Source organism: Odocoileus virginianus, chromosome 11, assembly GCF_023699985.2.
Source record: "Odocoileus virginianus isolate 20LAN1187 ecotype Illinois chromosome 11, Ovbor_1.2, whole genome shotgun sequence".
Taxonomy (NCBI): domain Eukaryota; kingdom Metazoa; phylum Chordata; class Mammalia; order Artiodactyla; family Cervidae; genus Odocoileus; species Odocoileus virginianus.
Window position 1 is genome coordinate 12,795,269 of NC_069684.1, and position 15,538 is coordinate 12,810,806.

The 15,538-nt window shown below is 33.7% G+C and overlaps 1 protein-coding gene across 1 annotated transcript in view; it reads right to left on the reverse strand.

Moving 5' to 3' along the window:
• Positions 1-15,538, reverse strand: part of ODR4 (odr-4 GPCR localization factor homolog) — a 36,670-nt gene that overhangs the window by 12,561 nt on the left and 8,571 nt on the right. Inside the window, exons 4-11 of the mRNA XM_070473936.1 lie at positions 14,560-14,655; positions 12,196-12,302; positions 11,173-11,209; positions 10,242-10,382; positions 8,858-8,953; positions 7,949-8,017; positions 3,962-4,090; positions 3,078-3,168 (exon numbers count right to left, since the gene is read on the reverse strand). Of these exons, the coding sequence (XP_070330037.1) occupies positions 3,078-3,168; positions 3,962-4,090; positions 7,949-8,017; positions 8,858-8,953; positions 10,242-10,382; positions 11,173-11,209; positions 12,196-12,302; positions 14,560-14,655 (766 nt within the window). The remainder of the gene's footprint in view (positions 1-3,077; positions 3,169-3,961; positions 4,091-7,948; positions 8,018-8,857; positions 8,954-10,241; positions 10,383-11,172; positions 11,210-12,195; positions 12,303-14,559; positions 14,656-15,538) is intronic.

Genomic DNA, 15,538 nt, shown 5'->3' on the forward strand with positions numbered 1-15,538 from the left:
TTTCTAACATAGTCACTGATTCACATAAACACATAATTATTGTTTGGCACAACATCATGACCAATGGAGTATCAACAAAAATAGAGATTTTGTGTAAAGAACGACTTTCAACAATGGATATGTGACTTAAAAAGCTACCAATATATAGGTCCAAGTAGAAAACCAGGGCTAACTTTAACAGTAACTTACATTTCGTTGTTAAGAAACAAGTGTTAGCTTTATAACAGATGACACTGAAGAATGCTTTAAGTGTCATAGAAAATGCCACGGCTTAAATTAGGTGTTCCTGCCAGATTCTGCTTAATATATTGCTTTCATATGAGAACTGGGCCAATTTTACTCTGTGACCAGACTGCCTCCTAGCTGTAAAATTACATTACTGCAATTTGTACCGTAGTATATGAATCATCCACACATTAACGTTACGACTATTATTTTGGGCCATAGTATCTATTTTGGGGGAGGTGGGCATAAATTCTTGAAACAGATTAAGTTCAAAACTTTCAAAGGTGGCACTAATGTATATGTTTAATTAGCATGCAAAATTTTAAAACTATTTAAAATTGCATTGATTCTAAGTTTGACTGAAAAAGAGACAAATATCTTTGCTTATAAATCAAATGTTAAAGAACTGGTTGCAATAAATGTAAATTATTAAAAAAGAAAAATATAATTTTCAAATTAAAGATAGATTAACCATTTATTACCCAAATAAGACCAAGTTTTCTAGCTCATCTGAGGTTTAAAATGGGAGGGGAGATCTTTTTAAAACAGCACATCTTAAAAAGTACTTAAAAAAAGAATCCTTTAGGCATATTCCCATAGCAGAGTATTTAGTTCAAAATTATTTAAATATTAAGTTCAAAACAGATAAAAACATTTACAGTTAAGTCAATATGATAAGAATTGAGTTTTTGCTGATTAAGTATAGAATCCTAAGTCATACTGGAGTATTACAGGAAATTTTGCAGAACAGGTGATATCTAAGGTGACAATGCATGAAGGGATGAGAAGTACAGTTAAGAAAGTGTAACCATGACTACAGGCAAAAAGGAATACAAATGTTCTGAGAGGACAGGTAGTATAGACGGATGTGGAGGGAAGGTCAGAAGAAGGTAAGAGATTTCATAATCAACGACCTCAGTTTTCATGAGAGTGTCACCTACTGAGTAAGTAGGCAGGACTGAATGTAGGCTGATAGAGAATAATGAAGACGGTCTGGGACACTTCTTAAGGGAAAGAGAAGAGGAAGACCACAATAAGTAAGAGGACCAAGTGGGGTCCTTTGCCTTTCTTTAACTGTCATTTAAATATTAAGTCCTATCATCTGGATAGCCAGAACTTTAAAACTATGTTTATGTTAAAGATTACAAATGTAATGTTAATATGCCCTTTGCAGATTTCCTTATGCATGCAAATAATATTCCAGTTTAGGTTAACTTCATAGTATATATTCTAGATGTTACCATATTACAAATCTATAAGATCTTACCAGATTATAAGAAAGATAAGTAAAATGAGAACTAAACCTAAGATTTAAAATGTAGTGTACATATACTCAACTATAAAATTTACATGCTGTGTTATTATACTTGCAATATATTTTTTACCTTGATATCCTAAGATATACTGACATGTTACTGGAATAATTATCCTGTTACTACAGTTCAAAAATGTGCATTTACACTTGGTTTCTTTTTAAAATATAATCTATAAACAATTGCTATTAGAAAGAGTTAACTTTACTGATTGGACATCAGCAAAAATTTCAAAATACTAACTCACTTAATATGAAATAATACCAGAGCAGTATTATGATACCCTATTTATGAAGCATTTGTAATGGAAGGAAATATTTATTTATTTATTTTTTGGAAGGGAATATTTAACTAACATGTATGATACAGTAGACCTTTGGCATTAATGGTGGATACATCCCCATGTCCCTGAAAATCCTAAAATTCACAGTTCAGTTGTAACATATAATGTTACTCAGAAAGTAAAATAATGCTTAATATCATGAGAATTAGCACACACATGAAGTCAAGCAGCAAAAACAAAGCCACAGAAATGCTACAGTGACTGGGTGGCTAAGTGACCAGGCTTTACATACTTCCCAAAATAAAACTCTCAATCCAACAGTTCCATGTAAAATTCAAAATCATGTCTCAGGAAAACAATAATATTATTAGTGAATGGAACTTCAGTTATTTGTGAAGTACATGAAGGATATATGTTAAATCTGGAAATTCCAGGTATTATCATACTGGGAATACAAAAAAACTTACAAGCAGTCCACCAAAACTGATACACTGGCTTTTAAAACTAAAAGAAATTATTTATACACAGGAGCTATGCATTTTTTCCTATAAAAATAAAGACATTCCCTTAAAAAACTAATATGTATGTTTCAACTATGTACATATTCAACTGTGAACTGCAAATCCACTCACACCTGAACACAGAAAGGCAGATAAATGTGTAGCTTCAAAAGCATACTCAATATGATAACTTTCGAGTAAAAATTAAAGATTTCTAATACAAATTACTGAAAAAGTATAAATGAATTATATAAGGTTAAGACATCATGACCAGCCTTTTTTAAATCTATGGAAGTCTGTAGAGTAACACAGATGAAAAGTATATAAATTAGTACACACACCAAAAAAAATACTGAAAAGAATATGATCAACTGCATATATACCTATTGAAGACTCTATTATATATAATGCTGAACACTAATACATTAATTTTTTGATCATGAATAAGTTCTTGAAAAAACTTCATAGGTATTCATAAGAAATAACGGCTTTAAAATGTAACACAGTTTATCCATTCTGGCAAAAATTCACACAGAATGTATTTTTTAATCTTCCCTGAAATTATTAAATGTTGATAGATTTACTATTACAAGGTGTTCAAAACTTTCTTTAGGTGGCAACTGAAATTTTTCATTATATAAGAAAAGTAAATGATGACATTATTTTAATAGATATATACAGTTAAAAAGGTGATTTTGACATCCTAGTATATAGATTGAACACATGCAAAAAAAGTACTTAATTTTATACTCATAACTTTTTTTTCTGGAATTTCATTCAAAAGCAGGTCCTCAAATAGTATTTCACAACGATCAGCAACTGTATTCAATATATCCCTTTTCATGGCCTATGGAAAAACAAAGAAAACCACAATGAGAAATAAGATCTATTACTTTAAATTCACATTATTTTATCATCAACCCCTCTCCCACATAATTAACTAGAGAATCCCAAGGACAGAGGAGCCTGGCGGGCTATAGTCCATGGAGTCACAAAGAGTTGGACACGACTGAAGCGACTGAACATGCACACATGTATAAACGTGTCCACTAAAATAGCTAGTACATCATTTCATTTTTTAATGTCCATTTATTTAACATACTTATCATGTTTAACAGCAAATTTACCTAAACTTCATCTATACAGAAATTTAAACCAAATAAAAATGAACTAAATTTTGTGTCTGAACAATAATGCTAGTACTTCAAATTAGAAAATGTATAACCATGACAAAAATGCTAGTCATCATTCTTATTATTTCTAAATTATATAGATTATAGAACACCACCTAGTAATTCTTCCTAGGAGCACTTTTCTTGCTATTAAAAAGCTCAATTTCCCTTAGAAAAAATGATTTCAAATGTACTGATACGGACAGTATTAACTGTGGAACACTTAATAAACCTGTATAATCATCACATTATAAAGGATATTCTATATACGGAAAACAGACATTCTACATATGAAAATCTTGGGATGAATCATTTGGTATAGTTGGACTGCCCAACAGATTGGACTTTTATCAGTTAAAATCAAATTAATTATGAAATTTGAGACTGAGAAAAGATAAAATTTTAGGATTTTTTAGTAATTATGTTAACATGCTTCTGTCTGACATACACCAGTTATCCCTTTTGTACCTGCACAGCATCTTTAACCTTGGGCTTATGACTGTGAATGTAAGCTCTGCACTTCACAGCACCCTTAAGGTTAACAGAGCCGCTGCAGATCTGGACCATGGCTGTGGATCTGTGGTCTGAATTCAGAAGCTGAAAGACAAAATCTGTTTAAGTTCTAATAGCCAATGATTAATAACTATATATGAAACATTTAAACATTACTTAAGTCATTTCATGAAGCAAGAAATTTTTAACTAACACAGGTGTCTGAAAATATTCTTCATAAATTTTAAGAAGGCCTTTATATTTCTCCTTATAAATTATATGTTATTTTCTGAGTATTTTGAACATAATCTGAAATTAAATACACTACACCTAAATTTTTCTTACTAACATACCTATCTATAATACCTATATTCTTTCAATATGTTCATTAAACATATATTATTTGAAGATAACTCAGATAAGTACTACTAAGATGAAAAGATGTAAAAAGAAAACATGATATAGTAACGAAAGGTATGTAATGCAAGATCTGCAAAAAAAAAAAATAACTGAAATACAGAGCAGGATGCAATACAGTAAAATTACAAGCAACATATAAACATTCATTTGTTTATACTTTTAACTCATAACTTTCATAAATCAAAAGTAATGTTACAGACTCTGCAGGTCAACTGTCTGTCACCAGAAAACGATATCAGTGATCATCACTTTCATCTCATAGACCCATTCTTTCTAATCTAAGTAGCATTAGTTCATGCTTGGCTTTGAGCTTTATCACAGACATTTTTAACCTAATCACTTCAACAAGTGCCAAAACAAGGAGAGCAGTGAAACTTCAAAAGTACTACCAGAGATCTGTATAATCATACTGGAAACAAAAATCATGATTTTAAAAAGAAAAAATGATGTGGTAAAACACATATTCTAGGTGCACATGAAATAAACCATTCAACAACAGACTTCTGTGGTTGTCCAGTGGTTAAGAATTCGCTTGCCAATGCAGGGGACACAGGTTCAGTCCCTGATCCGTGAAGAGCCGACATGCCACAGAGCAACTAAGACCATCCGCCCCAACAATTGAGCCCAAGCTCTAGTGCCTATTTGCCGTAACTACTGAGTCCAGACGGTATAACTACTGAAGAAGTTGCACCTAGAGTCTATTCTTCAACAAGAGAAGCCACCGCAGTGAGAAGCCCATGCAGTGCAGGAGTAGCCCCCACTTGCCCCACCAGAGAAAGACCACGCACAGCAATGAAGATCCAAGCGTGAAAGACAACTCATGCAACTCAACCAGTGCTAACTGACCATGTGCCGGTGACTCTAATGTAATTCAGGCAAAGGTTGATTTTTTTTTTTAAAGAATTTAAGCCTAAAAACAGTCAAGGTCTTGGTCAAAAATCTGTCACAGGCCAAACATTTCAGAAGATTCCAGGTCACTCAAAACTATCAAATGAAGCAACAGGGTGACAATGCTGATACTCTTTGGAATAAATCTCCTATGATACTTGTAGAGATCACTGATATATCAATAAATGGAGTGGAGGAAGAGTAATGAGCTCCCCTTATCCACTAAACATAACTCTACTGTAGAAGAATAACACCCCATTTTACATATTTAATATCTAATTTACAGTACATATTATATTGACATAGTTGTAACATATATATTATATATGTATAAATTAGAACATTATTTTCCAAAATGCACTAGACTGTATATATAAAAGACTACACATATATATATCAAGAAGACTTTTTAAAAGATAAAAGGACTTGATTTACTCCTTTTTGATAAAAATGTATTTGGGTTCTATAAATGTCAACCCATCTTTGTTTCTTTGGACTTCAGAACAAACCAGCTAGCAGACTTTGAAAATCTAACCTATTCATAAGTGGAGGAACTTCTGTGATGCTGATATTATATTTTGGAAAAGAAAAGATCCCTCTGGTTATGGTAACCAAATGAAAGCTTATGAAAATGGTAACATTTTGGCTATATCTTAATGTACAGGTAGGACTTTGACAGTCTGGATAATAAAGGAAAAAATGGCACTGATAAGACAAATGACTTGAGAAATGCACAGAACTTTAAAGGTATGGAAAGCACACACCTAAAATAGTTAAGTTAGAAAATAATGAAAAGGCATGCTGAGGCCACAAAAAGCCTTGAATTAGAATTCGAACTAGCACATATAAAGCAATTAAGGAATTTTACACAAGGGGAGTAACAGTCAGTGTCTGCCCCTTATACACACTTAATATTTAAAGGAAAAAAAAAAACTAAGTAAATGGACAGTGAATGAATGCAAATTGTGATTCCGAAAGGATAATCTGAGATAATACACAGAACAGATCAGAAATATGAAAGATATCCCAGAAAATATACAAACAAAGGTATCAGGATTCAGAGAATGAATCACTTTGGATAAGAATAAATGGAAAGAGAGAAACTAAGTTCCTTGTTATGAATTAGGTAAAACAATTAGGTTGTAAGGCTAATGGCAATGGAACCATAAGATAAAAGATGAGCTATGCTGCAAAGAAAGAATCAACAAAACTTGACAGAGGGTGCCTGGGAGAAAAGTGGCCTCAAATACTTATTGACTACTTATTATATTAATATATAATAAATTATCTCATGATATTATCTTCTACCCTTCTCTCTATATTCCCACTCTCCAGACATTTTTAACTGCAATTTTATAACAAATAATTTTAACTGAATTGTTTAATAAACAAAGAGGTCATGAAAGTATAACTAGTAAAAAGCATACAGGTAGCGGAATAAACTTAAAGAACACTTCTAAAACAAAAAAGGAGGAGGAAAACTAAAGACTAAAAATACTTCTAAGGTCCTGAGAAGAGAAATTGAGAAATGTTTAGTGGCGTAAGTCTTGACAATTTAGTAATGCTCTATTGCTAAACACAAAGAAAGAAAAGCAGCAATGAAAGCACCCTCCTGTGACAAATGGCTTTTAAGTCTATTTTATTAAGTTAAAAAAAAATGCAAGTCCTGGTAGCATTTCCCTGTTTCAACATTTTCAGTATATTATTGATATGAAAAGTTTTCTAAAATCATGGATGTACTGTACATGCTATCTAGCTCTGAGGATAATTTCAAGCAGGACTAAAATCAAACATATACATACTTTTAAGAATAATTATCCAAATTTAAATTTCTGAGAAGACATCTGTAAAGCAAAGCAACAATATAAAAAAAGAAACCTTGCTAATATTGTGTGATTTTTACCAAATCAGAGATATAGATTTGCTTCAAATTAGGTATGTAACAACTCTTCGCACATCACTGCACACATCTTTTAAGTTAAGAAAATTACAACTTTGCTCACAAAACTTACCATACAAAATATTACACACACATATATAGGTATATATACATACCCGTATATACATTTTTTTCCTAACTGCTAGCTACATGATGTCAAAATTTTAATAGTCTTCAGGCAATAGACTCAGATAGATTACAATAAATAACTTGGGAATAAATTCTTGGAAATAACTTTCTTTGAACGGAACATTTTTTACAGTCTCTTTTACATCTCAAAAATTTTTGGACTCTAATCACAAGCATAAAAAGAGAAACAGGGCTTCCCTGGTGGCTCAGTAGTAAAGAACCTACCTGCCAGTGCATGAGACACAGGTTGGACCCCTGATCCGGGAAGATGCCATGTGCCGCGGGGCAACTAGGCCCATGGACCACAGCTACTGAGTCTGTGCTCTAGAGCCCACGGGCCACAACTACTGAGGCCCGTGCGCCCTAGAGCCTGTGCTCCACTCAAAGAAAGCTACTGCAATGAGAATTTTGGGCACGCAACTAGAGAATAGCCCCTGCTCACTGCAGCTAGAGAAAAGCCCACACAGCAAGGACAAAGACCCAGCACAGCCAAAAAATAAATATACATGAAAAAAAAAATTTCATTAAGCTTATGCTAAGAAATACTGCATTTTAATTTTAGATAAGGAGTATTTTAAAGTATTTACCAACTGTGTTAGCACTCTAATATCAAATGAATGATTAGCTGCTTGAGTATTTCCTCTAGAAGATTTTTTCTGAAATGACACAGAAATTAAAAAATTAGACTGTTGAGATTGGAGTGGAACATAAAAGATAATTTAGCAGCTATCCAACAAACACTGAGAGGGGAAAACAGTCTTACTATCTGTTTATGTTAGTCTTTTCTATAGGTACATTATTGTGTGTATTCTATATTCTACAAATATAATGCATACTCTTAAAAACCATTCATCTCCTACTTTTATTCCTCTAAAGCAAGGATTCACAAACTATGCCTACGGATCAAATCCAAACTACCTCTAGTCTTTGTAAATAAAGTTTTGCTGGAACACAACTAAGATTGTTCATGTACATACTGTCTGTGGCCACTTTCATGCTACAACAGAAGGGCCGCGTAGCTAGCTATAAGAGAGAACACATGGCCTACAAAGTCTAAAATATTTACTACTTGGTTTTTTACACTAAGCTCACTGAGCCCTGCTCCAAAGGGAGAAATCACCAAAGTTCCTCTTCAGACCAAAGATATTTTAGAACCCCCATACAGATCCCCTATAAAATGGCCAAACTTAGTATGTAAATCATTATCAGGGCAGAACATATGACTTTAGTTCTAAGTAAGCAGATTGCAAAGTAGAAACCAGATAAAATTTAGATGACAACCACTCCTGTAGGTTTCAAAATTCCTATGATTTCAGAAATAATCTCCTATCATTTTTCTCAGATAATCATTTGCCCTTTGGTTTCAAAGACCTTAGAAATAAGAAGTAGATAAAAATTGTTTTCATGAAGGTAAGGCCTAAATAACCAAAGATAAGTCATCTTTTATTTTTCCTTAAGCACAAATAATTTCATAAGATGATTTTCTCTTGACTCACCTGTCCTTCTAAAAGGTCACAATCTTCATCTTTAACTTGCCCATTAATCAAATAAATACCATTTTCTATCTGCTTGGCCCAACGTGCAAGTCCATTCTTAAAAGAAACACAACATGGACATCTTTCAGTTATAATGCCATCTCAGTTAAACTCCCTCGAGTCTACTTTTTCCCATCTAGTACTCTAAAATATTAATGATAAATATCCCTAAGTTTCAATAATGCGGCATTTAAATTCAGTACCATGAACAACAAAAAAGTATATCCCCAATTTTTGGTACCTTACCCATATTAAATAATAGTTTTTCTAATCTTTTTCCCAAACTAACATACATATCACAGACTTAGGTGGCTTAATAGCCACAATCAAATAAAATTCAGTAATTTCTGTTAAAAAAAAGTAAGAGAAGAGAAAGAGCCTCAAACAAATATATAAAACAGTATTAAAGACGAAACAATAAGCGAGCTCCATTTACCTTCTTCAACAGGAAAAAAGAAGACAAAAAAGCTATGAACAAAAGAATGGTACAGAATCACAAAACATAATTGGAATATGGAAAACAAAACTAAAGAGGAAGATAGTTCCCTGTGCTATACAGTAGGCCCTTGTTTTTGTCCATTCTATTTATAAAAATTTGCATCTGCTAATCCTTAACTTTCAATCTATATGCAATATCCTATGACAGATCATAATGGAAAAGAATGTGAAAAAGAATATATATACATGTATAACTGAATCACTCTGATGTACAGTAGAAATTGTTGTTCAGTCACATAGTCGTGTCTGACTCTTTGCAACCCCATGGACTGCAGCACGCCAGGCCTCCCTGTCCCATACCATCTCTCAAAGTATGCCCAAATTCATGTCCATTGCATCAGTGATGCCACAGTAGAAATCAACACACTATAAATCAACTATATTTCAATAAAAAATTTTTTTGAAAAAACTAAAGATGAATACAAGATCAAACAGTGTATCTTCTTACATAGTTGTATTTTACAATGTACATGTACTCAGTTGCTAAGTCATGTCCAACTTTGCGACCCCATGGACTATTGCCCACCAGGTTCAGACTTTGTCCATGGAATTTCCTAGGCAAGAATACTGGAGTGGGTTGCCATTTCCTTCTCCAAGACAATGTACATATTACATGTTAATTAACAAATATTCATGAAGCACTTATTATTATGCTAAATACGATAGTATGATGACATTGTCCCATGTCTAAATTTCTAATCTGGCTGGACTAACGAATTAGTTACCTGTAACAATATTATAATTAGAATGCAATTTCAAAATTATAAGATGTACAGTATAGACAACCAGAATAAAGGCAGATCATCTATTCAGCAATCACTAGAGAAAATTCATTTTATTCTGATACCTTTGTATTTTTCTCCAGAGTATAGCTGACAGAAGTAGTAGACAGCGGGACGTGAATATTAACATAAACCGTACATTCTAAGGAAAGCCATGAAGCTGACAGTCCATTTTGATACTTCCAATCTGCCGGTTTTGCAGAACTCTTTAGCAAAGGGGAAGAAAACATAAAATACATGATTAAGGTAAAACACACAGAGCAATAAAACATCATAAAATGTACAGCCTAGTAATTCATACAAGCTGTTATCCAACATATTTGGCCAAATTCCTTCATCAAAGAGCAATAGGTTAGAACGAAATAAAAGTAAAGCATGCATTAAAAGTTCGGTATTCTTCAACACATCCCAGGCAATCCTGGCAACTCCCTTCCCCAGTGAAAGGCTGGTTTAAAATTCTGGCAAGTCCTCTGGTCCTGCAGTTCTCATCTGCAGCTTCACCAGTCAATTCTGAAGCTTCTGATGTGGCATCAATAATCACTGAGGTGATTCACTCAGTGATCACTGGCAACTATGAGGTGCCAGACGTTCTCCCTTCTGTCCTATTCCTTCTAACAAAATACTGCAGCTACTTTTTCACTCTGTTTTTTTAACATCTTAGCAAAGGATTAGTTTGTGGATTCCTCTGAGTACAGACTGTTTACTAGGCACTGCGGCTCCCACAAGCCTAGACACTCTTACTACAAGCCTCTCAAATATAATACTGGGCCCATAAACAAGATAAGGAGAGCTTAACAAAAATATTCTAACAATAAAACAAAACAAATTTTCCTTGTCTGCAAAGAAATTAAACATATTTCAAAATAAAAAACTATGGGTGGTTGTGGACATCAATAAGAAGAGACAGCATTGAGAATTATTAAAATGAAAATTTGATTTTCATTGAAAAATAGTCTGCAACACAGAAAAGTCTTTGTAAAGAGAAATTTTTCTTACCTTTGGATCATGAATATCATAAGTTCGACAAAATATTCTTTACTAATTAAGGACAGAAATAACCAAAAAAGTAAAAATAAAAAAGAAATTCTTAATAATCCAAAAAAACCCATCCAAAAATAAAAACAAAGTATATGCATCCAAATTTTTACAAAATCATACCACCTCATGGTATGACACTTAAAGATAGGTATACACACACGCATGTATATACATACATGTGTTTGTGTAAATATATATACTTTTACAAATATAAATTCCTTTGATACTTTGTTTCCTACTGTCTATAAATCCTGCTCATCCCAGTGAATAGAATGATAACTCTTACAAAATTGTCCTCATATACACACCCTTTTTAACAAATTGGAGTGCTGTTTTGAATGGAGTCAAGCCTGGGAACGTTTACTGGGTCAAAGGGTCTGTACAGGAAACATTCCAGTTAAATATCAACAGAGTTAAGAGCTCAGCTTCTGCAGGAATGACCATTTATTTGAGTTTTATCTTTGGCAGGTCCTAATTTACCAGACCCTTACATCGCTTCAGTCCCTCGGCAAGATGGCCTCATGCTTGGGAGGTACCTAACATGTAGAGAAAAGAAGCTAAGAAGGCCCTATAGCTGGCTTCTAGAGTCACCTGACCTTGGCCAAAGAAACAAAAATTTCCAGCTCAGTGTAAGTGTGCTTTGAGTTGAACATTTTAGCTATAGGAACTGGAGGTAAACAATATAAAAGCACTACTTTGCCTAAGCTATCCCTTTCTGTAGGGGGCCTGGTGTACTTTAATGTACAGGGTTAGACAGCTGGTGAAGAATTCAGAAGGCCTAGTCCCTGCCTCCTCTCTCAAACTCCTTACAACATGAGACATGATTAACAACCATTAACACTATTCTTATTGGCAGTCCTATTTAAGTGTTATTTACAGAAAACTTATAAATGATTTAAATAAACATATGGGTAAAAAAGTTGCAGGAACATTATATTGGTATCATATACTTTAAAACATGAACACCTAAATAAAAGATACTTTTTTGTAGAAGAGCAAAAGTGAAGTATCACTCGTTCTGAGACCTCCTCTTCTGTGAAATTCCACAGTCTCTTTTTATTCACAGATTTTTCCACAGCAAATACTAGCTGAAAAAGAGGAAAACACAATGGAATGCAAAATAAAAGAAAAAAGGAGAGTGCAGAAAAAGACAATTATAATAATCCTAAGGTCCCATCTAGCTTTAAAATTTCATGATCCTATCATTAAATTTTCTTTCTTTCAAAAGAAAGAGTGCAACTGATTATCAATGATTTGAATTCAATTTTTAGAGATAAATAAAAATTGGGTATTAAATAAAAAAACATAATTCACTGTCATTAATGATCAACTGAACCCAATTTGGGGTAACTGAGCTTCCCAGGTGGTGGTGGTGGTAAAGAACCTGCCTGCCAAGCAGGAGATGTAAGAGACATGGGTTCAATCCCTGGGGAAGGGCATGGCAACCCACTCCAGTACTCTTGCCTGGAGAATCCCCTGGACAGAGGAGCCTGGTGGGTTACAGTCCATAGGGTCACAAAGAGTCAGACATGATTGAAGTGACTTAGTACGCATGACTTAGTACCCACGCAACATTTAAATGAAGTATAAAGATTTTATTTAATTAGAATGAGAAATGACAAATGATTTTTAGCCTAAAAAATGAAGCATGTCACCCATTTGGCATTTCTTATTTAAATGTCGCAGAAGATGTAAGACAATATACAAGGGTACATAAAATACAGTAATAACACAAATTATAAGTGAAAAAATCAGAAATAATGACATAAATCTATGCCACAGGTAAGAAAGATAAAAATGCATACCTGATATGGGGAAAGGGTTCATAAATTTAGCTCTAAGCTTTCTAAAAGTACTGTGCACAAAGAAACCTAATCTGTTCCCTAATTCACATGGTCCATAAGCTAAACAGTTGATAAGAATAGGCACAACTTTCTTGATAATGCTATCAAAAGAAATTTCTTCAAAGACAGTATTGTGTAATACAATGAACAAAGCTCTCTGCAATGACCTTATGGGAGACTGTGACAAGTTTTACAAGCTTACTTCATATCATATCCTCAATGCAGGCCAATGGAAAGAAAGAAACTAAAAGGCTACAGTTTCTGAAACAGAGCATTTCTAAAATCTTATATGCTTCTTAGAAACAAGAGATGCAGAAAGCAAGAGGAAGAAGGATCTGTTTCTCTCTAGCACTGAGCCATTCAATCCAACGCAAACCACAAAATGATGCACAGCAGATGCTGTTAAATACATGTGGACATAGGTTACATTTCAAAATGCCAAACAGGATGAACAACTGTGAAAGAGGTACACTTATTTAAAATGGTAAAAATGGTACAAGGTTGAATAACTTGCCAGGGGGAGGGATTATCATCCCCTTCTTCCTTTACTCCCATAGGTACAAATATCAAAGGTTTGAAGGTGGGATATCTGATGTGAGAGAAAGTTACAAAACTGGAAGAATCTGAAGCATCTGGATTCTGAGCTGTATGCTTTTTACTAGAGAAAGGGTTTTGGGGATTCTGGTGGGCTTTGCACTTCTCAGGATAATGAGGGTCCCTTCTTTCTTGAGGTGGAAAATAAATTTGTGAAGGCTTATCTGGATTTTTAAAAAATATTTATTTGGTTGCTTTGGGTCTTAGTTGCCCTGCAGCCTGTGGGATCTTAGTTCCCCAACCAGGTATTGAACTTGCATCCTCTGCATTGGAAGATAGACTCTTAACCACTGGACCTCAGGGAAGTCCCCTTATCTGGATTTTGAGTACTAAAAAAGATGCAAGCTGGCTGCCCAGAGCTTGCTTTAGGTTTGGGCTTAAGGGGAAACAGTTTGTAGACCCTTATATTTACTGGTAAACTATGTTACCCAATTGACTGACACAGGAATTAAACAAAAAGTAAGTGATTCGTGATAGATACTCTGTTCAAAAATAAAGAAAAAGTATCTGATTGCTGCTACTTTATGTCTTATTCTCAGGATCCTGAGAGAATTGAAGAGATGAAGAATTACAAAAGATTAATTTCACATTAAGGCAATCACTTGGAGCTAAATGGGAGTTCTAGCAGAGTATTGCTATTGCACAATAAAAATTGTTAACCCTCTATAAATTGTTTCAAAATAGTAAAAAATTATCTTTAAAATAAGGAATATTTTTAAAATACATAGCTTTGACTGAAAACATATATTGACATGTATTACACTCAAGATACTAAGCAATTGGGTGGAAAAGGCTGTTTTAACATAATCCCATCATAGAGAATTAATCTAAATGTGCCTAGGCTCACTGTAAACACATACAAGCAATTAAGATGTAACTTTAAAAATTTTTGACATTTCAGACTTACTCTACGCAGGATATTTTGAAATTCATTTCCCATTTCTAAAGCTGTAATAATAAATACTCCAAGAACTAAAAGTCCCCCTGGTAGCATCCTGGATACCTAAAAACAGAAATACAGCATCAGCTGACAAAAGCATTTGACATTATATGCAACTTGTGTTTGACAAGCTAAATATTAGATCAGTAAATGCCTACCTAGTACCAACTATACACACAGCACTGAGGTAAGAGCTTTGAAAAAATGGTTAAAATATTGAGAAATGGATGATAACCAAGATGAATGGGGTGTCAATCTTCCTAGGGTATTCTTAACTTTCTACCTTAAAACTACCTTATAAATAAAACCATTTAATAATGACACCTTTTAGTTACAGCAATAAATGAACTTCTTTTTCATAAGATCAAAGACTGAAATCTCTACTAAATTTTTCAGTGACTTCCACTATCAGCTAAATAAACAAATTTTATCTTAGGCTGGTATTCTAGACTCTCTAAAATCTGATAGATCTGATATGCAGAGCCTCATCTGATACTCCTTCCCATGAAATATTAAAGTGTCAATCACAAACTTCTCACTGTTCTCCACACATATGACTAGGTTTTCTAACTCTATATCTTTCATTCAGCCTAGAAGGACTTTCTCTTGTACATCTACGTGTCGGAACTCTACTGAACACCTCAAAGTCAGCTTGAGGAAGCTGTCTTCCTCGATCCTTTGATCTTCAAACTCATACAGGGTTTCACTGCAGTTTTCCCATAGAGCTTATCACATGAACCTGTACTACGATTATGTGTGTACCTTACTTCTTGATCTGGGAGCTCCTTAATAGAAGAACTTAACTCTCAACTACCTCTGTATTCCTATAATATTCAGCAGAGTCTGGGATTTGAAGAAAGGGAGTACAATTTGAAAATCCATTGTTTCCTATTGTTTAGATTTACCTCAATTTTAAAAATCTTATTGACATTGGGTATTTATATTA